Consider the following 25,606-nt stretch of genomic DNA (forward strand, 5'->3'; position numbering starts at 1 on the left):
CGGGCCACATGAGGCCCGCCGAGGACATTTATCCAGCCCACCGGGTGTTTTTGCGTTTTGTTTTTTACTTCAAAATATGAGCAGTGTGCATAGGAATTTCTTCTTTTTTTTAAAAGTATAGTATGGCCCTTCAACGGGTTTGAGGGACAGTGAACTGGCCCCGTTTAAAAAGTTTGAGGACCCCTGCTGTAGATTATTTTCATCTCTTACATCATCCTCCATTGCCCCTCACCCACTTTTCCGTTATTTGTCCCCCTGGGAGAGGGTTGTTGATCCTTGTGATCAATTCCCTTCCCCCCCCCTCGGTCCCCCCAATCCTCCTGCTATCCCTATTCACTGTTGGCCCTGAAAGGTTAATCTATCCTGATTCCCTGTGCTGTGGGTTCTTATCTGTAGTAGTGTGCATGTTCTGGTCTAATATGATTTGTAAGGTAGAATTAAGGTCATGCTAGTTGGGGAAAGGAACCACCAAAGAACTAGAGGGAAGTTGTGTTTCATTGGTGCTATACTGCACGGACTGGCTCATCTCTTCCTTGTGGCCCCTCTGTGAGGGGATGTCCAATTGTCTACAGATGGGCTTTGGGTTTCCAATCCATGCCCCCCCCCCCACATTGATATAATTTTTTGTTCTGGGTCTTTGATGCCTGATACCTGATCCCATCAACACCTCATGATCACACAGGCTGGTGTGCTTCTTCCATGTAGGCTCTGTTGCTTCTCAGCTAGATGGCCGAGTGTTTTATCTTCAAGCCTTTAAGACCCTAGACTCTATTATCTTTTGATAGATGGGCACCATAGCTTTCTTCACCACATTTGCTTATGCACCCATTTTGTCTTCAGCAATCATGTTGGGTAGGTGAACATCACAGAATGCTGGATTATAAGAACAAAGTGATCTTGTGTTGAGGGCGTACTTGAGTTGAGGCCCAATGTCCATCTGCAACCATAATTCTTAACATATAGATGAGTACATAGCTTGATTCCCCTCTTATTTTATATATATATATTTACATATGTACATGCCTGTATTTAGACCTCAACAAATGTCCTTTGCCTCTTGGTTCTTTCCTCTATTTCCTTTTACTTTCCTCTTGTCCCACCATCATATGTTCGGCCTTCATTCGCATTTAGTAATTCCTCATTGCTACATTGCCCTTGTTTAAGCCTCACTAGGCATCTTATGCCCTTCTCTCCATTGATTTTAGTTCACTTGTTTTTCCCTTGTCCCTGGATTGGTTACATGCTAAATTCTTATCATGTATGAAGTTTCTTCTAAAATGGAAGCTGTTAAAAAAAAAAAATTAAAAAAAAATAAAATGGAAGCTGTTGTCATCAGGACAACTCAGCAAATAAAATTCAAGCTTACTGCTTGAATTCATTACTTCACACATTCAAGTAAAACTTAGCATTTTTTTAATGTATGACATTCATTTAGTATGAATTTAATAGCACTGAATTGCTACGTAATTACTGTTGGCCTACTTTGTGTTGGTTGATTTGCCTATCTCCGCTCATTTTTTCTCACCTCAACTTGCGGAGGAAGGTTATTAGCCTGCGTGCTCCTCTCCCACTTCAGGAGTGTGGGCAGCTGCTATGAGCCATTTTGGCTTCAGACCCCAACTCTGTAAGATGGAGAGGAGGGTGCTGGCCATACTTAGCACAAAGGCTCACTATCAGCATTTACCATGACTGACAGAAGAAACATGACTGAAGAAAATGTATAATGAAGAAGCAGTACCACTTCACCTATTGACCGGGGGAGGGAAGCCAGCAAAACCACATTCATCAGGTGGGGAGGCTGTGGGAGAACTTTCGTTTTCGGCCGTTCTTTATGTCTCTGGCCGTGATGGAGCGAGAGAACACCAGACGTTCAGAACGGCACATACAAGAGCCCCACATACGAATGACATGTTTTTTAATGTGTGATAATTCGTGAAGCAACTGGCATGACTTTAGAAACTGCTTCTAATTCTCAAACCACCGTTCACAAGAGAGCCAAGAAGATGGCTTATGGAAATCACATCCCCAAGAAGAGACGAGTGGTTTTCCCCAAGTTTCCCAAACACCTAGCGTTACCTGGATTAATGTTTTTTCCTTTAACACATGAGCAATCAACAGCGAAAACTCTGGTCGGGGATCACTGAATTCATGGGTACATTTCTCCTTTCAGCAAATGCCCTCTATACCTTTAATATTTCCATGCAGCTATTTCTCATTCCTTTTATTTTTTACCATGACAGGTTAAAAGGAAAAAAAAAAAAAAAAGAGCTCTTCAAGGCACCAGTCTGTGTGCAAAGGGTTAAGTGCTTGTTTGCTAATAGAAAAGTCAGTGGGTGCTGTTCACCAAGAGGTGCCTCAGAAGAAAAGGCACAGCTACTTCAGAAGCCGTCACTGGAATCCCACGGAACAGCTCTCTTCCGATACAGGGGGATGACTGGGAGTTGGAGGCAGCTAGATGGCAAGTATTATTGGCTCAGAATGGCTGAAACTCTTGAATTTCATAGTGAGCCTCCCGTGTTTAAAATCATCACTCATGCATCAGATGATCATACTGTGGTGGCTAGTGCGCTGCAGCAGGGGCACCCATGGCGAACGGGTTTCAAGAGAACCCCATAAGAACATAGTACAAAGAAGGAATAGGCTGTGCACTTCGGAGGGAGTGGCCACTGAAAACCTTAGGAATAGAGGTAGGACACGTCAGACGTAGTTCTGAGAGAGGAGCCCCTCAGGTGACTGGGAAAGCGCTCCCACCTCAAAGCACCGTGAACCTCAAGGACGCGGATGCAGGAAAGCTTTTGGGACTTTCATCTGCTAATGGGGCACAACTCAAAATGGGAAGAACAAGTGCAAATATCCATTAACAAGAATGTGAAATGTGCTCGGCAGAATGTATGTATGTACGAGCCCCCTGATAAAATGATTAAAAAAAAAAAAAAAGAATGTGAAGTGAACACAATGTAAGAAAATTGCAAGTCGTCATAAGTAGAATGTGCCATAAAGACCAATGGCCTAGTCTTCAGTGAGGTGAAATGGCCCGGTATTGGTCATTCTGAGCTGGATAACCACACGGTTCACTACGTCAGGAGTGACAATTCAGGAAGAATGGCACTGCACTCATCACCACCTCACAGAACAATGGTGCCTGTGACAGGACGGTAGCTCCATGTCAACAATGTCTAGTTAATACAACCATTTTTCAAATGCACACCCCAACTACTAAAGTCGGTGATGGAGAAATTGAAGAACTGGATCTTCTTCAGTATGAAATTAAATGAACACTAAATCAAGATGCACTGATAATCACTGGTGATTGGAATGCTGAAATCAGAAAGCGGAAGGATCAGTTGTCACAAACAGAGCCCTGGTGACAGAAATGAAGCTGGAGATCGCATGACAGAATTGTTAAAGACCACTGAATTCTTCGTTGTTAAGGCCACTTTTCAACAACATAAACGGAGATTATACCCGTGGACCTTGCCGCCAGCTGGACTACACAGGGAGAAAACGGATTACATTTATGGAAAGAGGCAATGGAGAAAAAGCTCAATATTAACAGCTTAAATGCATAAGACAGTTCAGGCGAGAACCAAAATATGACCTTGAGCATATTCTACCTGACCTCAGAAACCATCTCAAGAACAGATTTGGACAGTGAACAATGGCACGGGAGCAGATGACTTTGGGGACGGCCACATACAAAGAAAGCAAAAGACAGGTAGCAGGAAAAGACGAATGTGGAAATCAGAATAGACTGAAACGTACTCTTGAATGTAGAACATGCTTATGGAAGAAATGATGTAAAAGGGCAGAACAGGACATTTCAAAAGGCAGCTTGAGAAGAAAAAGCAAAGCATTATAATGAAACGGGCGAAGACTTGGGGCTAGAAAACCAAAAGGAGAGAGCACGCTCAGGATGTCTGTCACAAATTGAAAAAAAAAACTGAAGCAAAATTTCAAAGCTTGAATGGGAATACTGAAGGACTCCAGGGACAAAATACTGAATACAGGAAACATCAAAAGAGAACTGGTGGACGGTCAACCATTTCAAGAGGTACTGCTGAATCAAGAACTGATAGTATTGAAGAAGTCAGGCCAAGCTGCACTGAAGGCTTTAGCCAAAAACAAGGTCCCAAGAAATGACAGATCACCAATGAAAATGTTTTAAAAACAATAAACCCACTACAAAAACTGACACAGCTTAGGAAGCACTTGCTCATCTCTATGTCAAGAATATTGGAAGACAACTATCTAGTCAATGGCCTGGAAGAGGTCCAGATTTGTGCCTATTCCAAAGAAAGGCGACCTAACATGTTGCAGATATTATTAAATATTATTAATATTACATGCAAGTACATTTTTGCTGATGATAATTTAAATCCAGCTGCAGCAGTACAGGAAGTTACTAGAAATTCAAGCTGGATTTAGCAGAGGCCCTAGAACAGTGGTTCTCAACCTTCCTAATGCCGCAACCCTTTAACACAGTTCCTTATGTGCTGGTCACCCCCAAACATAAAATTATTTTCATCTGCTATTTCATAACTGTAATTTTGCTACTGTTATGAATCGGGAGACCCCAGTGAAAGGGTTGTTCGAACCCCCAAAAGGGCCGCGAACCACAGGTTGAGAAGCACTGTCCTAGAATAAGATGCATCATTGCTGACAGAAGTCACATAGATGTTGGCTGAAAGTAGAGAATAACAGAAAGATGTTTACTTGAGTTTTATTGACTAAGCAAGGCATTCCAACTGTGTAGGTCACAAAAAACTATGGATAACACTTCAAAGAAGAGGAATTCTAGAATATTTCATTGTGCTCATGCAGAACTTGTACATAGATCAATAGGCAGTTCTTTGAATAGACCAAGGGCATGTTACAGGAAAAGCATTTTACCAGAATTTTATTTTCACCATATTTAATCACTCAGTATGCCGAGAAGCTGGATTATATGAAGAAGGTTGCATCAGGATTGGAGGCAGATTCATTAACAACTTGAAAGAGGCAGACAACACAGCCTGCATGCTGAAAGCAAAGAGGACTTGAAGCACTTACTGATGAAGATCAAGAACGGCACCCTTCAGTATGGATTATATATATCTCAGTGTAAAAAACCCACAAAATCCTTACACCTGGACCAAGAGACAATATAGAAGATGGAGAAAAGACTAACTTGTCAAGGATTTAAATTTAAATCTATCCACAATCAACACTTAGAAAACAGCAGCCAAGCATTCCCTTCAATGCAAGAATACTTTGTTCTATTAAACTGGCATTCCACGATGCTCACCTTCCCGACATGATCGCTGAAGACAAAATAGTGCATAAGCAAATGTGGTGAAGAAAGCTGATGGAGCCTGGCTATCAAAAGATATAGCGTCTCGGGTCTTAAAGGCTTGAAGGTAAACAAGCAGCCATCTAGCTCAGAAGCAACAAAGCCCACATGGAAGGAGCACACCAGAGCCTGTGTGATCACGAGGTGCCGAAGGGATGTTATCAGGCATCAAAGAACTAAAAATCATATCATTGTGTGCTCACCTCCCTGATACGATTGCTGAAGACAAATGGGTGCATAAGCAAATGTGGTGAAGAAAGCTGATGGTCCTCAGCTATCAAAAGATATAGCGTCTGGGCTCTTAAAGGCTTGAAGGTAAACAAGCGGCCATCTAGCTCAGAAGCAACAAGGCCCACATGTAAGAAGCACACTAGCCTATATGATCTCGAGGTGCTGAAGAGATCAGTTATCAGGCATCAAAGAATAAAAAATCGTATCATTGTGTGCTCACTTTCCCAATACAATTGCTGGAGACAAATGGGTGCATAAGCAAACGTGGTGAAGAAAGCTGATGGTGCCTAGCTACCAAAAGATACAGTGACTGTGGTCTTAAAGGCTTGAAGGTAAACAAGCGGCCATCTAGCTCAGAAGCAACAAAGCCCACATGGAAGAAGCACACAAGCCTGTGTGATCACAAGGTGTCGAAGGGATCAGGCATCAGGCATCAAAGAACAAAAAATCAAAACATTGTGAATGAGGGGGAGTGCAGAATGGGGACCCAAGACCCATCTGTAGGCAAGTGGACATCCCCTTACAAAATTGTGGGGAGGAAATGAGCCAGTCAGGGTATAGTGTAGCAATGATAAAACATACAACTTTCCTCTAGTTCCTAAATGCTTATACCCCCCACTATCATGATCCCAAATCTACCTAACAAATCTGGCTAGATCAGATGATGTACACTGGTACAGACAGGAACCAGAAACACAGGGAATCCAGGACAGATGATCCCTTCAGGACCACTAATGAGAGTAGCGATACCGGGAAGGTGGATTGGAAAGGGGGAACCGATTACAAGGATCTACATATAACCTCCTCCCTGTGGGATGGACAACAGAAAAGTGGGTGAAGGGTCAGACAATGTAAGATATGACAAAATAATAATAATTTATAAATTATCAAAGGTTCGTGAGGGGGGGGGGGAATGGAGAGGGAGGGGAAAAAATGAGGAGGTGATACCAAACAGAAAGCAAGTTTTGAGAAGGATGGCAGCGCATGTACAGATGTACTTGACACAATGGATGGATGGATTGTGGTAAGAGTTGTACAAGCCCCCAATAAAATGATTAAAAAAAAAAAAGATTACTATAAGCTAAAAAAAAGGAAAAAGAAAGAAAACAGCAGTGAAGAGCTCAAATGACATTGCACTGGGAAAATCTGGTACACAAGACCCCTTTAAAATGTTAAGAGCAAAGATGTCAATTTGAGGACTAAGGTGCGTCCAACCCAAGTCACAGTATTTTCAATCATCTCTCATGGATGTGAAAGCTGGACAATGAGTAAGAGGATGACAGAATCGATGCGTTTCAATTATGGTGCTGGCAAAGAATAGTCCAAGTATGACAGACTGTCGAAAGAACAAGCACCGTCTATCTGAGAAGCAGTACCTCCAGAACGCATTTTGGCAGGGAGGATGGTGAGACTTGGTCTCTGAAAGGTAATCAGATGTGGGAGAGAAGACCCTCATTGCGATGCACTGACTCACTGCAGCAATGGCTCAGTAAGCCTAACAGTCAGGAGGATGGAGCAGGACTGGGCAGTGCTGCATTCTGCTGTACATGCGGTTGCTTTGAGTTGGTGCTGAGTCAACAGCACCTAACAACAGTGGCTAAAAGTGACCTTCAAGTTCTAGGATACAGAGTGAGTGATGCACAATTTGGCTGGCAATGTCACCTGTTTCTGCATTAGCCCGGTTGGGGGTATGGCACCTGTAATCTAGGGTGGCCTCTCTCCCGAATAGGAGCTTTGTCTCTTTAGGAAGTGGGATGATAGGAATTTGGGAAATGAATCATGCTACTTAGTGACAGTATTAATTTAGGATTTCATAAAGGTCTTGTTAGATGGGGCACATGCTTCCTTGAGCCTTTCCCCCAGGACGAGGAAGAGAACTGAGAAAGGAGACATGAAGTTCAGGACTCACCTTGAGGGTCTTTTCCAGCTTACTGCCCTTGTCTTTCTCTTTCTTAGCTTTCTTCTTAGTCACTTCTTCAGTGCCATCCACTTCATCAACCTTTCTCTTTCTGAAAGAGAAAAAGGGTACGAATCAGAGCTACTACAACCCTGCCGTCCAGGGACACGGAGTGACATGGTATAACTGGAATGCATTAGACTTATTTAAAAGTGTCAATGCCTCTCTGCAGAGCTTGCTTGTACTTGTCAATCCCTCCCCAATCCATGTTTCACACCATGCTTATGGGCGCCCACGAGTGCCAGGTCCATCTACATAGGCAGCACTTGCAACCAAGGCCCGAAACCTCGCCCATTGCAGAACGCAGCTCTCCAGTTGCGGATGGCTGGGGCTGCTCAGAGCTCGTTTGATGTCAGAACCCCCAAATGCCTCTTGGTATAAATGAGACCACCTGGAAGGCTCTGGCAGAGACTTAACAGAGGTAAGCCAAGGCTGTGAGGAGAATGGCGGGTTAGTGGTAGGATTTTTGCCTTCCATTCAGGAGAAAGATGAGGTTTTCTATTTCTGTAAAGAGTGACAGTCTCAGAGTCCCATAAGGGCAGTTCTACAAGGTTGCTATGAGTTGGAATCGACTTGATGGTAGTGTTTGATTTTGGTAGCCAGGGGTGCTGGGTTCAGTGGAGGCTTGCCAAGGAAAACCTACAGATGACACAGGTATAATTCAGTTGTGCATGGGGTCACCAGGGGCCAGGGATCAACTGAATGGAAGGTGACCACAAACCTAAGACAGGAGGCAGGGATTGGAGAGAAAAAAAACTCACTCACTCTCACTGCCCTGGAGTCAATGCTGACTCACAGGGACCCTCTGTGGGTTTTCGAAACTCTAATGGTTCACGGAAGTCAGAAGCTCAGTCTTTTTCTGGAGGAGCTGCTGGTGGTTTTGAACTGCCAACCATGCGGATTGTAGCCCAATGTGTAACCACTACACCACCAGGGCTCCATGTCTGTCAGCTTCAGCAGCTTCCAAATGAAGATGGACTATGAAGCAAGGCCTGAGATCTATGCTCAAAAGTCAGCCAATGGAATCCTTATGCATCCTTATCTGCCACCAATCATGGGCATCAGACAAAACCAGGCAGAGTGAGTTCAAGTGTTGGAGGCTGACTGAACGGCGGCTAACAACATGGAAGCTCTCAGGTCTCTGGGTGTCCCTCATAACCCTCCCCAAAGCCCAGCCGCTGCCCACCCTTCACTCTTGACTCCTGGGAATTGCTGCTTCAGAAATTCTTTGTCCTCCGGTGTGAGGCGCACAAAGCCCGTGATTTGGCTAGCGGTGTACTCAGGCCGGAAACCTAGTTTCTCTTTGTTCTGGATAAAGCAGTTTGGGTGGTACCACCGATCGATCACACCCATCTGTGGCTTCTCTGGGTCCAGCATCTTCTTAGACAGGCGCATCTGGCCCTGCAGGTACCAGGGAGAGACAAGGAAAGGTGGAGGACATCCATCAGAGGGGTTTTCAGGTAGCATGAGCCTGAGTTCCAAACCACAAGAGGCCTTTGCGCTAACCCCTAGCCTGATGAACAAGTACTGGGGCACTGGGAGGCTTCTGTCTTTCATGGTACCAAGAACTGTGCTACCCTCCAGTTTTAGCACCTTCATGGTGACCCGAACCAGAATGGGATTGTACTTTATACTCTCACAGATTTAGATAATCTCGGGCAAACAAGCCACAGTAAGCTGATATGTAACTGGAGGGGGTTGTATTAAAAGCATACACAGAACATGAGGCTGAGGGGGTCATGCTAAGGGTATACATGCAATAGGAAGGGGTTGTACTAGGGAATACATGTGACAGGAAGGTGCAACCCTAACAAGATGGGCGGGCTCAATAGTCAAGATGACAGCCTAACCTTGGTCTTTGGAGTTGGCTTAACCTTAGGGGTCTGAACTCTTCTCCAGGTAATCTATAATCCTGATCAGAAGGGAGTGGGCCATACTTAGGGTGGGACAGACAACAGGGTCTGATTGCTTTGGCACTGAGCTATTGCCACTTGGCTGGTTGGATACCCATTCCATGGCCTGGGCCAAGTGAGAAGGTGAGCAATGTCCCTGAAGATGTTTCTGCTGATCTGGAGCAGGCACCCGATTTGGCAAGTTGGGGAAGAGCTGGGCCTCACACAAACCTATCAGGCTCAGAAGGAGCCAGCACAGGCCCCTAACACAGCATTCTTTTCATAGCATGATGTTGAATTTTCAGCCCAATCCTGTTCACGAGAGAACACTTGAGTCTCCTTCCACATAAGCAGCCTCCTAAGAAGAGGTGACAGATCTGTAAGGAGAGCTCAGTACGGCCGTCCTGTGCTGGTTTACACTGACCAGGCCTGATCCTCTTGGGAGAGCTCCAGCCTGAATATGTCCCAGATCCCGAGAACTCAGTCAGAGGGGCCCAGGGCACTTACCAGAAACACTTCAGGCCAAGCAAACCCGGCTTCTGGCAGTCCCGCGAAATGAATGAAACCTTAATGCTCACCCTAAACTTTTGTTGGTAGAAGGTTAACAGGAGCAGATCTACATGTGTTCACTGCTAAAATACCCACTGGTTATCTTAATTCTCAAGGAATCCTGGTAGCAATGAGCTGCTAACCACAAGGGTCAGCAATTCAAATCCACCAGCTCCTCTGTGGGAGAAAGTTAAGGTCGTCCGCTTGAGTAAAGATTTAAAGTCTATAAGCCAAAGAGGCAGTTCTATCCTGTCCTTTATGTTCGCGTTGAGTGAGAATTGATTAGATGACAATTAATTCGTTGATTTGGGTTTGGCCTAAAAAATGGTAATAAATTAATTCTCTGTACAATACCTTATGGAGGTAGGAACTGTCCATCAATGCCTTACACAAAGCCACTAGTACATGGACTAAGATCAGAGAAGGGTGAGGAGCCTGAGGGTACACCCACCCTTCTGTCAGTGTCTCCTGTCCATTCTTTCTGTCAGTCTTCAGGCACTAAGATCCTTGGATGGGCTGGTTAAGAATTTCCCGAACAAGTAGAAAGAACTTAGAAGGTCATATTCGTCAACTTAATCCTACTAAAAAAGATAGAATAACCTCCTTCCCCCAGCAACTGCCAAGTCCCAAAGAGATCCCTTGCGTTTCCAAAGTTTTCCCAGATCTCTAACCAGAGGACACAACTACACACAGGACTAGACGATGAATAAAATGGACAAGCTTTGTCAGAAAGAAAAGCCAATGCCTCCTCCACTCTCGACCAAGGTCTCTATGGAATGCTTTGTTGCTACTAGTGGTGCATGGTGTTTTCCTTTGTCTCGAGACAGTCAATGGAGGCCCATCCACATGAACACCCACACGCTCACCTTTTCTATCTTCTCCATACAGCCCTTGCACGTGCTTCTGTTGGACTTGGCGTACTCTGCTGCGAAGTCGTTCAGCGTCTTGTCTGCCTTGCTGCCACCTCCATCGTGGCCTTTGCCTGAAGAATCAAACATGGCAACACTCATCTCACAGTTTAACTCTAATAAAATTACTGCTCTCAAACAGGTTCTTTCAGACAGCAGACAGCTGGTGGTTCATTGTGTGACCTTGTACCTTACTTCACTTCATTTGGTGGGCTCCCTCGGTTTGCAAAGACCATTCTACAAGTCGAGAATCCGTGGGTAATGCTCTGACACTCACGGGCTTGCCATCAACCAGAGATGACTCAATGGCAACTGGTTTTTTTTCTTTTTTAGAATCTTGTGCCATACTACTTTCTAACCCAACCTTCTAGCTTCCATTATATTTTTATGTATCAAGGTTAAATGCTCAGGAGGTGGTGAGTTTATGTTACTGACGGAGAAACAACTCAGAAAAGGAAGACGAGAATAGTGCACAATGTGAAGCGGGTGATCAATGCTATGGAATTGCACTCGTAAAAATGGCTGGCTTGGCGTGTATTCTGCTGTGTATTCTAAAAACAACAAAATAAGTAACATTTAGGAGAAAGAAAAAAAAAACATGTCAAACACTGAATTAGAGAATCTTAATATGGAAACAGACACAGGTATATGAAGAGATTAAATAAATGGTAAAGGTATCGTTTCAAATTAGTGGGGAAAGCTTTGAGACAAAGAACAAGGAATACCCATTTAAGGCAAAAGCTAAATTCTTATATAAAAAGAAATTCAAAGGCTGGCTAAGATTAGGAACAAGACAAAGCTGTCTTCTCTCACCATTCTGTCCAACATTGTTTTGGAGGTACTAGTAAGTGCAATAAGGCAAATACATAAATGAAAAAAGTTTGGGAAAAAAAGTAAAGCCATGTTTAATTGTAGATGATAAGATTGCATGTGGGAAATAACTTAAAAATCTGCCAAAAAAGCTACTAAGACTATTAAGTGAATTCAGAAAAATAGAATACAAAGTCAATATATTAATGTATAAACAACTAGAAAAACAAATTAAAGTACTATTTCAGTACCATTGAAATACATAAAATATCGAAGAGGCACGTTTAACAAGGCAGGCAAAAACTTTATAGTATAAGCTGTCAGACTGTTGCAATTAATTAAACAAGACCCCAATAAATAGAGACATATCATGTTCATGAATCGGAAAAATCAACTCAAGATGCCAATTATCTCCAATATGATCCCCAGATTCAATGCAATGCTAACCAAAACCCTGGCAGACATTTTGGGAAGCAATCAACAAATTTACTTCAGAAATTAAAAAGGTAATACAAAGGACCTAAAAGAAAAAACAAATGAATAAAAACCAATTTAGAGGGATCACGTTACATAATTTCATGATCGATCACAGGTTTACAGTATTCAAGACAGTGTGCTATCAGTAAACACGTCAATGGAACTTGTGGGGAACAGAACCGGGAAGAGAGTGTACTGGGATAAGCTCTCAACATCATACATTAAGGAGTCTGGGAGGCCGGGCTCCCACGGAGGGAACCTTCATGGTTATGCATTCCTGTCACATTCTCCTAAGTAAAAGTCAGCGCCCCACAATAAAGCCAAATTTAAGGTGCTGTTTGTAAACACAAGGTAGATGACTATACAACTGAAGGTCAACTGCTTGAAGGCTGTCTGCCATCCAAAGCAATCAGGCCCTACTGATCAGGATTATAGATTATTTCCCTGGAGAAGAGTTCAGACCCCTTAGGTTCAGACCCCTAAGCCAACTCCAAAGACCAAGGTTAGGCTGTCATCTTGACCACTGAGCCTGCCCATCTTGTTTAGGGATGCACCTACCTGTCACATGTATGCCCCTAGTACAACCCCTTTCTATTGCATGTATACCCCTAGCATGACCCCCTCATGCCTCATGTTCTGTGTATGCTTTTAATACAACCCCCTCCAGTTATGTATCAGCTTACCGTGGCTTGTTTTGTAGTAGCGCTATGAAAAGCTTAAACAGCCTTGACAAGAGTGAAGCCATTTTGAGCTGGCAGAAGCCATTATGAACTATAAATGAACTAGCTGATAGTAGGGAGGCAGGCTGTGCTGACAAGCGCAGCGGAATGTACCGAAGGAAATGTATGTTCAGAAGGTTTGGAAGAATGATCAGAGCAATTATTGTCCAACTAAGAGCAGTTATTGTGTGACTAAGAATGGCTAACTGCAACATCCTGCTTCTGTACTCTGCTTGCTTGCGAACCTGCACGTTGCAACAGTATAAAAACCTTTGGAAAAGTAAACGAGGACCACTCAGTCTCCTCTCGAGAGCTGAAGGTCCCTGCGCAGGAAATAAAACTTTTTCTTTTGAACTTGTTGCCGGTCTGGGTTGTTTTTTTATGGGAACGGACAGTAGGTGTGTTAGACAGGGTTCTCTAGAGAGATAAAACAAAATTGCTAATTTAACATTTTTATTTATAAAGATAATTAGATATATAACAAAAGAAATGAACGGTTAAAATAAATACAGATAGATATATAATACAAGAACAGCTAAATTATAAAGCAGTACAAATGGCTCAGTGCAACTCACTCCCGTGAGAGAGAGTTGTGAGACAATAGCAGTCCTTTTTAAGTCTAGTCTGCTGCCAGGTCTTCCTCTATATGGAGAGCTAGGCTATCTCAGCACAGCAGCCAATCAAAAGGCAGGTCACCTCAACTTACAGTGACACAGTCCACAGGCTAGGCGTCCCACAGGTAGTGTGGCCTGTAAATTGAGGCACAGAACAAGCAAGGCAGCCGCACACTGGTCCGATGATCAAAGAGCGAGAGACAAGAAAGGCGAGGCTCACCGAGCCATTTATCTCTGCTTCAGTTAATCCCACCTGCCAGGCTGGCACCATAAACGATCTCAGTAGGCTACAACAGTTTGCCTGAGATTATCTAAGTCTGTGAGAGAATGAAGTACAATCCCATTCTGGTTCTGGTCATCACGGAAGAGGTGAGCCCTCGTATCTTTTATCTCGTCTGATACCTCCCAAATTTACCCTTCGATTACACAACCGCATGGCCCCCCCCATTGGAACTAAGTATCAGAGTTCAGAAAACCCATAGTTATGGTGCCAATTAGTTTTTCAAAAGGAAGTAAAGGTGATGTTTCATCAAATGGTGCCAGGACAATAGGATGGTGACATGGGGGGAGAGGGGAGTCTCCTCCCAACTCATACCTAACCCAAAAAGGAATCTAGGATACCACAAAATCACAAAGGGGGTGGGGTGGGGGAGGATCATTCACTATTTCATGACTGCACAGACACACTATCAATGTGAGAAAATACATGGATTGACTTTCCAATGTTACACGTTTTGCACTTCTGCTGATCCCAAAGGAGCCCTGCTGGTGTAGCAGTTACCCACTGGGCTGCTAACTGCAAGGTCAGAAGTTTGAGACCACCTTTCTTCAGCAGAAGACGAAGCTTTCTACTCCCATAAAGCGTTGCGGTCTCGAAAACTCACAGGGGCAGTGCTAGCCTGTCCTATAGGGTTGCTATGAGTCAGCATCAACTTGATGGCAGTTTTGGTTTGGCATGTTATTTAATACATTTTGATCAGCATGAGCTCACAGACCTAAATGTAGAAGCGAAAACGGGGTAGCTTTTAGAGGGAAAGCAAAGGAGTGTCTGTACCTTCCTGATCTTAAGAGTAGGCCAACATTTCTTGGGCAGGCCACGGGAGGTACTGCCCATTGAAGGAAGAAGAAAAACCAATGGACTAATGTCATCAAAACCAAAACCTTTCACCAAAAAATGTAGGCACACAAATAGGTAAGTCACTAGGGAAAGGTATTTTGCACCACATACAGTTAAAAAGGATCTTTATCTAGGACATTAAGAATTCTTACAACTCAAAAATAAAGACAGGCAAATTAAAGAGCCACAATGAGATTTTTACTACCTACCAATTAAAGTGGCTTATATTAAAAAGACTGACCATCCTAAATGCTAGTGAGGAGGTGAAGGAATTGGAATTCATATATTCCCCTGGGGAACGTGCTACGTGGTACAATTACTTCAGAAAATAGTTTGAAGGGTTCTTAAAAAGTTATTCCTGAATAGGACTTCCATTCTTACATATTCGTGTCTATACAGACTAGGCCATGAACGCTCGTCGTGGCTGTGTTTCTAAACTGACAACCACCCCAAAGAAACCAAGAGAAAGGAGAGGCTGGTTGGATATTGTCTTACTGAGGACTCCTAGCAATAAAACACCAACAAAACCTAGCCGCACTAGACCATGTGGGTGACTCCCACGATATTGTGCTATAAGACCCCACTCTATTCCATTTACATGACGTTTTTAGAGCATACAAAACTAACTTATGGCGACAGAAATCAGAAAACCAGCTACCTGGGCATGGGGAGGGGACTTGGATGACTGGAAAGGGCAAAAGAAAACGTTCTGGGGCTATAGAAATGTTCTGTAACTTACAGGGTATGTGTACACATTTTTCAAAGTTTAAAGAACTTTATACTTAAAGGGTTATGGAGCCAATTAGTTATGACTTTGTGGTATCTTCAAGTCCTTTTGGGGTTAGGTTTGAGTTGGGAGTTCTCGCACCCACCCATGTAAATATCCTGCTGTCCATTTGTTGAAAGTCACCCTTTCTCCATTGAACTGTTGTGGCTTCTTTTTGAAAAACTAACTGGCACCTAACTTTATACCAAGCATATGTCACTATTTTAAAAATTCCAGATGAAATTTTAAAATAAGTAACAGAACTATGATACCAAAAATACCAAAGACAAGATCCCCAGTGAGAAGATAAATATGACTACATGGAAATTTAGTCAAAAGATAACACTTGAATTTGTCAAAACACGAGATCAAGAGAGCTAAAGGGAAAACATCAAGCTGGAAAAAATACTTGCAAAATATACGAGACAGGATTTATATCTTTCATGACTCATGGGCAAAAGACAACCGGCCCGCCCCCCTCAAAATAAAAGTAAAGCCAGGACACTATGAAGTGACACTTATAATTCTCATGGATGAAACTCTAATAGAGGGGACTGCTCAGTTTGTCATTCCACAGGGTATGAAGTGAGCCATTTTCAGAAGCAGGAACAGAGATGCCCCTGACAAGCAAAAAGGAGCCAGGGGTGTAGAGCTAGCAACAGTGACTGCACTGATGGTTTATTGGGGGGTATGGCAGGGGAGGTTGAGCTGAGAACAATGAGTACGAGAAAGAAATCAATGTTCTCAAATTGATCGTGGAGACGACTGTACTACTCAACTACTGAATTGTATGTGTGAAATATGTTTTAAAAGAGAAAGAACAGGAGAGACGCATATCTGAGATCCCTGCATGGAGAGCTGGCAGGGAAGCAGTTGAGAAAGCTTCATCAATGCTGAAGGAGTTTTGTACACACCTGCCGGAGCGGGGCACTGGACCGAAAGGGTGAGGAGGGGCTGTACCTGACATTCTGTCACCTGCTAGGTTCCCTATTCAATCTTCCTATTGTGGGCACTCTGCCTGGGAGTTGTGCGTGGCCACTGCAATGGACGACTGAACCTAGAGAGCAGCAGAGGGCTGGGGACGGGGTGGATGGGGTCAGGTCAAGGTTGGAGAGTGAAGGCATACTTGACTTTTGCCGCACAGGGATCACCCTCGGAGAGACAAGGATTGCATTCTCTTCCTTTTCCTAGCAGGAAGAGGTCAGCTGTGGCCTCTACACCACTTCTTTGGACCCAGACAACAACCAAAGTAGCACTAACGGCAAATGAACACTACAAAATGTCCCACTCAGAGATGGAGTGGCACTAGAAGTGAATATATTAAAGATAGCCAGACTACGTGCAACTCATGTAAGCTTTCTGGAAAGCAAGGGCACGAACACACACACACACACACACACTCTCTCTCTCTCTCTCTCTCTCTCTCTCTCCCCCTCTCCCATTCCAAAAGTCAAAACAGTGCTCTATGAGGTTTTCAGTGGCTCATTTTTCAGAAATCAATCACCAAGCTTCCCCCCACTGCCCAAGGGAGCCCTGGACCCGCAGAGAGAAGGCCTTTAAGCCATGCATTTCTTTAAGCAGAAACCCCATTCCGAGGAGTCACACAAGTAACTGAGCAGATGTCTTAGGGTGTCCTAGAAGTCTGCGGCAGCTCTATATGTATAACGGAGCCAAAAGGCTAACCTCTTGGTACAAAGAGCCAGGTGGCCCGGAGTTTGAATCTGGCTCAGGCATTTGCCACCTGTAACTAACCATGGATTAGCTGGATCCATCAGCCCTGTGCCTCAGACTCTTCATGCATTAAAACTGATAACGGGCTGTTAGGAGAATTCAATGAGATTAATATATGTTAAGTATTTGGAATAGTGCACAAAATTTTAGCAAATATCACCAACTTATGATAGGGTTCCATTCTGATGACTGTCTTATTTTGTAGTGTTTACATTACATCCTGCTATATGGCAGTTTTTTGAACAGTAAATCACAATACTGAACATCTGAGAATGACCAAGCACCACCCTTGCTCCCCACAAGAAAAACAAAAAGTCCATCAAAGGTGACTGTCATCGAGTTGATGCTGACTCGCTGACCCGTGAATTTGGGACAGTATCTCCTTACAGGAGTAGAAAGTCTTGATTCTCACAAGGAGTGACTACTGCTTTTGAACTGCTGACCTTGCAGTTAGCAGCCAAACCTGTAACCACTATGCCACCAATGACAGCATTAACAAATTATGCGGCAACAGTGTATATAGCGCCCATTACTAACAGTAAAATGTTAAAAAACGAACCAGAGGACTTCAGTGTGGTTCATGGTAACTCAAACACAATTTAAGGTAAGGAATACCTGTACACAGTTATAAAAGAATCTGTAACTCCCACCTCCACTGCTCAACTACAGCAAAGTAACAGATGGGTCTCTATGGGGAAGAGTAACACTAGTGAGGTACTCATACCTTAGAATAAATCACCTCACCATCTGAGATCAAAAGGGCAGCATGTGCCCAAGGACCAAGTTAAGGAAGAAGGAAGAATGGGAAAGGAAAGAGGGAGGAATGGGATACGTGATGGTACGCTGAAGGGCCTGCAGTGCATGAAATGAAACAAATGTGTAAACTGTTGAATGGAAAACTGAAAGTCTGCTCTGTAAACCTTCACCCAGTTCATAATAAAAAGTAAAAACAAAAAAACCTAAAACTCTTAATATGAAGAATACCGTTCAATGTAAACAGTAGCATATGTAGGTTAAGATTTCATTTTAACAGGACATGAAAAAGCAGGGAGAACACGGGCATATATGTGAATCAATTGTACAGACAAAAATCACGTTAAGGAGACAGCATACAATACTAATGACTATCTCAGGGGTATAGGATGGATGATTTAAACTGTATGTTTGAAAAGATACTGTGCTAGGATCTTACCCCCACCAAAAAAATCTCTGGACAATCGACAATCAGTGGTTAGTATTTTAACTTTATGGCATAAGATGATTCCACTAGAGAGAGCTTATAAAATTAAAACTTACTGTGCCAGTATATGTTATAACTACTAGGTCCCTAAACCAACAATCTCCATTAGACAGAATGCAGAGGGGAAAAAGGCCTTAGAACAAAGCAATTTTACCACACCTCTCCTCTGTTAAAACCAACACTTAGCTGCTAGACTTTTCTTGGAAAATATATTCTTATTATAAAATTCACAATACTTAGCTGTGTTACCGGTTTCTCAATCTCCAGCCAACCAGAAGCAGTTGGAGGCAAACGTATCAACAGCTGCACGAGCAGGCAAATAGAGAACACCATTTGGCATGGGTACAAATGGTGGCTAGGCAGCACGATGGCAACGTTCCCGCTGGCACTCATGAGAACATTATTACCGGTTTGGGAAAGTAGAGAAATGATCAGGCAATTTTTAAAAGATTCCCTTCAAATGTGATGGAAAACACACCAACTTTCCAAAATGTAAAGGCACCTGGGAAAATATATGGCAATATAGGATCAAAGCTTATACATGAGACAGAAGGACTTTTCCTTTGTTCAGGAAAGGTCTCCTGGGAGCTTTGGGGGAGTGGGGAACCCCGCTGCTGGCCTGGCTTGCATATACCTGTCACCCCTCCAGCCTCTGCAGTCTTCTTAACTTTCTGCTGGTCATCCCAGCGCAGCTCTGAGAAGCCGTCCACATCGACATCAGGGTGCGGGAGGCAATGGCCGACCTTCCAGAAGCAGGAGAAATGGTACCAGTGTGGGACTTTGCCGTCAAACATGGGAGACTGGAAGGAAGCAGATCAGAGAGGTAAATGGTACAAGGACTGGAGCTCCAGGCTTCTCGATCTCTGTATCATCCCCAGCCCTTGGCAACCAGCGGCCCAAGTCAATCCTTAGTTCATCTGTAAGATGAGAAGCACCTGGCACACCTCCTCTGCCACAGGAAAGGCTGCAGATGGGTGGGAAACTGCACCCTGTTCCACGCGCCTTCTCTACGCCCTCCTAGACAGCACAGACAACGCAGCCTGCTGTTCCTGACTCGACTCTCGGGACATGAAACCCCTAGGAAACGGTGGCCACTTTTGAGAACAGAGCTCTGTTCACGAACCCTTTAGCCACACACGGCAACATTCCAGTGACATGACTCACCACATCTTATGTAATAAAATGTACATAAGATTCCCAACCCACATCAAGATCCCGCTGCAGATGACAGGGGAAGCCAGAGAGCGGGTCCCGTCAGGCCTGGACTCAAAGGACCTCTGTGGACCAGAGAGGGCTCTTCAAGTGCCATCACAGTAAAAAGTAATGAGGAGCAAGTGATTGGTGATGAGCAAGACTGGAAAAAACCGTGTCGGAGAGTGTCAAGCTCACAGGAGCCACACCGATGTGGGTGGTGTGGACTTTCACGAAGGGAGAATGAAAGTGAATGGGGCCGGGGAAGAAGGCCAGGGAGGAGAGACAACAGTCAGGCCCGATCTGCTTACTCACGGGCTGCTAGGAAGCACACCTCCCAAGTGCAGGAACTGGAAGCTCCCAGGCAGTAACAGGCTAGAGAGAATGGCATCTACCGGGTCTTTAGGTGGTGCAAACAAGGAGCCTGGTGGTTTCGTGGTTACTTGCTGGGCTGCTAACTGTAAAGCCAGCAGCACAAACCCACCAGCCGCTCCAAGGGGGAGAGGTGGCTTTCTGCTCCTGTTAAGATTGACTGTCTCGGAAACCCACAGGGTGTTTTTTTTCTTGGGGGAGGGATGCTAGACTGCAAACCTTAAGGCTGGCGGTTTGAATCCCCCCGTGGTGCTGCAGTAGAAAGGCTTCGTGATCTGTTTTCATAACGATCACAGCCATAAGAAAGCCCTGCGAGGATGGAGCTGTCCGCTGTTGCATGGGGTGGGGTGTGGGTGCAGGTCATTATAAGAGGAGCAAAGTTGACTGTCCCAGGTTTTTACTTTGGTACCCCTCTCAAGCCCCGGTGACTTCGCAACCAGCCCCTCACAGATGGAAACTGCTGGACAGACAACTGTACATCAGTCGTCCAGGCTGGATTTCACTCTGACAACACAGTGCTCTCTTTCCACTCCGTTGCCCAGCAGGAAGCACAACGCCACAGTCTACTTAAAATACACAAGCTGCTCTAACGGCAGGGTGCCCCACCCCAAACATCTGCTTTTCTAGAACATCAGAACTAAATGCTGTGCACGCATAACAAAGTATTATAATTGTATAAATAAGTATGATGCAGAACTTTTAAGATAGAGTTGTAGGAGTGAGGGAGATATTCTGGGGGTGGGGAGGATGACAAAGTAACTGTAAGGCTGATTTGAATCTGCTGAGAAGCCAAGTTCCTCCATGTTTGCCCTGGAGCCCACCCTAGAAAGTTCTGCCCCAAGGCTGAGCCAGTAAAAAAAAAAGTTCTCCATAAACAGGAAGGAATGTGCCTTTGTAACATCACTGACAACCAAGGTCTGGCTCCTAATACTTTGGGGACTCAGTGCTGTCTCCCCAACTATGGGCGCAGTGCTGGGCATCCTAGGTGCTGCCCAAATACAGGCTGCAGAGAGGACAAATCAAGAGTGCCGGGGTTTGAGGGCACCCAGAGGTCCCTAGGAAGAAGGGCCTGGTGGCCTACTTCCGAAAGGGCAGCCACCGAAAACCCAAGACAAAACACACAGGTCACCCAGCACTCTCTATAAAGACTACAAGTTGGAGGCTAGCATCTCCGGGGACAGCCACAAGGGGCCACCCGGAGGCATGACAGCTAAGGCATCTGGTGTTTTGATACTTAAGGAGAACAATCCACCTATACAAATGTAAAAAGAGTCCTAGCTCCAAGCCCGTAGCCAGTGAGAGGGCCAGCTTTACACATGAATTAAAACCCAAACTCATCCCCAATTACAATGCCTGGAGAATTTCTTTTCCTATCCAGTGTGCGCAGAAGATTAACATTTTGGCGTAGAGTGAGTCACACACAGTTCCTCAAGGGCACACTATCCCAGAGTCCCTAGGCAGAGCGAAACTCCCCCTTCCCAGCGGTCTTGACACAGCTGTACTCGGCTCTAACCATGGTGGTGCCGGGTTAAGTGTTTGGCTCTTCATCAGAAAACTCAAAAACCAAACTCACTGCCACCAAGTCGCTGCCAATTCATAGCGACCCTAGGGGACAGGGTGCAAGGGCCTCGTGAGGCCCCAGACTGACTCTCCAGGAGAAGAAAACCCCGTCTTTCTCCCTCGGAGCAGTTGGTTTCCAACTGACCTTGTGGCTAACAGCCCAACGTGGAACCTCCACATCACCAGGGCTCCACAACCAGAAAGCTGGGTGGTTTGAATCCAACAGGCATCCTAAGAGGAAAAACGAGGCAGTCTGCTCTACACCGATTAAGCCAATTCTCACTCAGACCCAGCAGAACTGCCCCCGTAGATTCTGAGACTACAAACCTTCAAGGGAGTAGAACGTGTCTCTTTCTCCCACGGGGCGGTTAGTGGTTTTGAACTGCAGACTCTGGTTAGCAACCCAGTGCATAACCCATTCGGCCACCGTGGCTCCACGATTACAGCCTTGGAAACCCCATGGGGCAATTCTACTGTCCTTACAGGGTCACTGCCTGACTCAATGGCAATGGGTATCCAAATAGAACAAGGGCCCCGCTGGCCCCAGGAGGAGCTGAGGATATCCCTTTCACAGAAAGTCTTAAAATGCTTCATGAAATGCACTTATAGTAAGATAATCAGAACACTTAAAAAATAATTGTGGGACAACTAACCAATGCTTTAAATAGGGTTAAATGCTTTGAAGCAGTAAATAACAATTTAATTTGTATCTGATTTAATAACCACCATATTTTGGAGTAGAGGTGAGACTAAATGGTAATTTGAAAAATCAACATCTGTAGAGAAATCAACATACCTTCAATTACTGGAGGGGCTAGGTACTGCTACTATGATTTTGCTTTGCTGAATTTCTAGAGGTTCGTGCAAAGTAGAGATGTAAAGTTTCTCACCATCCAAATGCTTGAAACTCTAATTCTAGCCACCATCCCTCTGACTCCAGGTTGATACCCCCCTGCTCACCCCCAACCCAGTCCTTGCACCAGGAGAGGGAACTTCATCCCAGTAAATTCCAATTCACAGTGGCCCTACAAGGGTAAGCCTTGGGCTGCTAACGGCAAAGTCCAGTTTGAATCCACCAGGGCACCTTGGGAGAATGAGGAGGCTGTCTGCTCCTGTAAAGATTTACAGCCCCCACAGAGTTGTGGGGCAGCTGCACTCTGCCCTGTTGTCATGCTAGAGTCGGATGACTGGCAGTGGGTGGGAATCGTCCCAGAAGCAGGCTGCCCATCTACTATGGAGGCGCAGCTGGTGTATCCCAGCTACCACTTAACCACTGTGTCACCAGGGTGCCTCATGGGAACAGGTTCAGCTTGTAGTCCGGGTAAAGCTCAAAGCCTTGCTACTGTGGCTAGCCATGTTGGAGCCAGCTCCAACTCATGGTGGCCACAGCACAGTCTGGGGCTGCACCATTCTCAGGACAGAAGCTGTGGCTTTCACAATGGCTCCTCCTTTTGACACACAGCACTCGCTGGCTAACTTTCAGAAAAAGACCAGGCTTTTCTTTTTTTGGTCTTACTTTGGAAGCTCTGCTGGAACCTGGGTACCATGAGTAGCCCCAATGACATGTGAAATACCAGCGATATAATCTTCAATATTGTTGCAACATACAATCCACCACAGCAAACACACTGACAGATGTGTGGGAGCTGCTAACGGGGTGCACTGACTGACCTGGAATAGAACCTGGGAATCCCTCAGGGCAGGTAAGAACTCTACCAGGGAACTAACAATGCCCCATTCAATGTCCCTTAGTGGAGGGAGATACGGCTCCTCAAATGTCTCAGTCTACTTTTTTATTTTCATTTTCCAGAGCCCACGATTTTGCAAATAATGACTCCTACTCAAGCCCCCACATTTAAGTGGATCCGTTGGCCTCCTCTCCTGGGCACACGGCTCCACCAGGGGAGGCACCTGAGCAGCAGTGTTTGCTTCCCTGACATCTTCCCTTTATCCAGTGGGACCCTGCCAGGCATGGACTGTAAGTACCTTTCTGTCCTTGGCACCTAAAATGCGCCTGGAAATTAATAGGTGCTCAAGGACGAAGTACTAAGCAAGGCAGGTCCTGAAGATGGCAAGTTAACAGCCTCAGTACCTGCCACAATATGAAATGAGGAGCCTAAGTACAAAAGTAGGTGATCTCTCCCTCAGCTACCCCTTCCAACCTACTGGTTCATTCTGAGTCACAGTGGCCCCGTAGGGCAGAGCGGACGGCCACTTAGGGTTTCCCAGGTTGTCATCCTTATAGAAGCAGACTTTCTCATCGTTCCCTAGCGGTGTAGCTAGGGTATTCAAAGCACCAGTCTCTCAGCTACCAACCAACCACGGGGCCACTAGGTTTCCTCTCTATTATTGACAATCAAGGGAGGACTACCTGGCCAATCCTCAAACCTGTTACCATCTCACTGCACAGAAGGAAAAGGTAGAGTGAGTTATCTTGACCCTGCGCACTATGCATAGGGAAGAGATGGGGGGGAGGGGCAGGTGAGAAGCAGAATTGCAGTAGCAAATGGGAAGGTGGAGGACGCAGGAAATGCGGAGGCTTTAGTTGGGACCTTAGGAGAAAGATGGGGCTGGAGCTTTCCATTTCCGTAGAGTCTTACAGTCTTGGAAATTCAAAGGGGTAGTTTTACCCTGTCCCATCCGGTCACTATGAGTTGACATCAACCCCACACCAGTGAGTTTGGTTTGAATTTTTTGGTTTTGGCTGGGACCTTAAGGCACACCACCCCCACACACAATGCGATCCTACACTCCCTAGGGCACTGAGGGGGACCCCCAACTGGTCGGAAAAACCAGAAGATCAAGCCCCAGAGCCAATCTACTCATAACAGAAGGCTGTAAATTTACCAAGGGAACATCTGTGGACCTGGGAAATTTGGGGGGAAAAGTTATTTTAAAAACATAAATTAGGCTCAAAGTGAGCCCACTGTACAGATACATTACCAGCATGCATAGCTTTGCATGTAATTAAGTGAAAAATGAGGGTGAGCAGGCAGTGAAATGAGAGCCAAAAATAGGTTAAAATAAAACACCTCATTCAAGGCAGCGGCCACAGTTAATGTAGGACAAAAATCTTCTACGCAAAGTAGGTAAAAATCAGGCCAGCTTCCTGCCCGAAAACATTATCTCCCTGCATGATTCTGTGGAAGAGTCAAGCCTGTAAGGAGAATGAAGAGAGGCCATGGACACACAAAGCCCTTAGTGCAGTGAAACAATTCTGTATGACACTCCAATAACGGTGGCTACATGACATTATGCCTTTGTCAAAATCCACAAAAAGGTCTAACAGAAACAATGAGCTCTAAAGGTAAACTGTGGGCTGTAAGTTATAATAATTTATCAACATGGGCTCATCGACTGTAACAAATGTACCACATTTTTGCAACATGGTCACAGGGAAAACTGGGCAGGGGAAGGGGAGGGGAAGGCATGGCGCTAATCTTCAACTTTTCTGAAAACCTGAAATTGCTAATGAAGTGTATTAAAGAAGAAAAAAAATCAGACCAGCTTCCAAAGTCCATGCACATTAGTTCCACCCCTCTAACGGGAACGGCGAAAAAACAAAACAAAACATAAAACAGGAACTCTTTCACTCCCAAACAAGGATTGAATTAATGCCTTCATTTTAAAAAGCAAAAGATCAGAGCACCTCCAGAGTTCCTGATTTTTTGGCTGCAAGATCAACCAAACCGTCCGGGAAAGGGCCCAGGGAGGCCACACGGGACGAAGGGCAGCAGCTGTTCCCACAGGCCCCAGAACACGGCTCGGGCAGCCTGGGCCCAGCCCCCTCCTCCGGGCAAGCCCTCCACCCTCAATTCTCCCCGAGGCCTGCGCTTCCAGGGCAGCAAGACCGGGGCAAGTGGGGAGCGGAGCAACTGGAAGGAGCCCTCGGGGGAGGGGCGCGCTCGGCACACGCCCCGACTCTGTACAAAGCGGCCCGGCTCGGAGCCTCCCCGCCCGCCCGCACCTGCACCATGATAGCCATCCGGAGCGAGTCCTTGGGGATGTTCTCCTTGCATTTTTTGCAAGAGGCGCGGCCGCTTTTGGCGTACTCGGCCCGGTAGAGCTTGTCCGAGGAGTCCGCCATCCCGCTACTCGTGCCGCTTCACTACTGCTGCCGGACGCCGCCGCCTCGCTGGCCCG

The 25,606-nt window shown here is 45.3% G+C and overlaps 1 protein-coding gene across 1 annotated transcript in view; it reads right to left on the minus strand.

Annotated features, from left to right (window-relative positions):
* PARP1 (poly(ADP-ribose) polymerase 1) overlaps positions 1 to 25,597 on the minus strand; it is a 56,269-nt gene extending 30,672 nt beyond the window's left edge. The window contains exons 1-5 of the mRNA XM_004699950.2: positions 25,431 to 25,597; positions 18,975 to 19,140; positions 10,825 to 10,940; positions 8,704 to 8,918; positions 7,470 to 7,569 (exon numbers count right to left, since the gene is read on the minus strand). Coding sequence (XP_004700007.1) covers positions 7,470 to 7,569; positions 8,704 to 8,918; positions 10,825 to 10,940; positions 18,975 to 19,140; positions 25,431 to 25,550 — 717 coding nt within the window. The 5' untranslated portion in view covers positions 25,551 to 25,597. The remainder of the gene's footprint in view (positions 1 to 7,469; positions 7,570 to 8,703; positions 8,919 to 10,824; positions 10,941 to 18,974; positions 19,141 to 25,430) is intronic.
* Positions 25,598 to 25,606: the final 9 nt, after the last annotated feature.

Source organism: Echinops telfairi, unplaced genomic scaffold, assembly GCF_000313985.2.
Source record: "Echinops telfairi isolate 266 unplaced genomic scaffold, ASM31398v2 ScPeMD7_7424;HRSCAF=8462, whole genome shotgun sequence".
Lineage (NCBI taxonomy): Eukaryota > Metazoa > Chordata > Mammalia > Afrosoricida > Tenrecidae > Echinops > Echinops telfairi.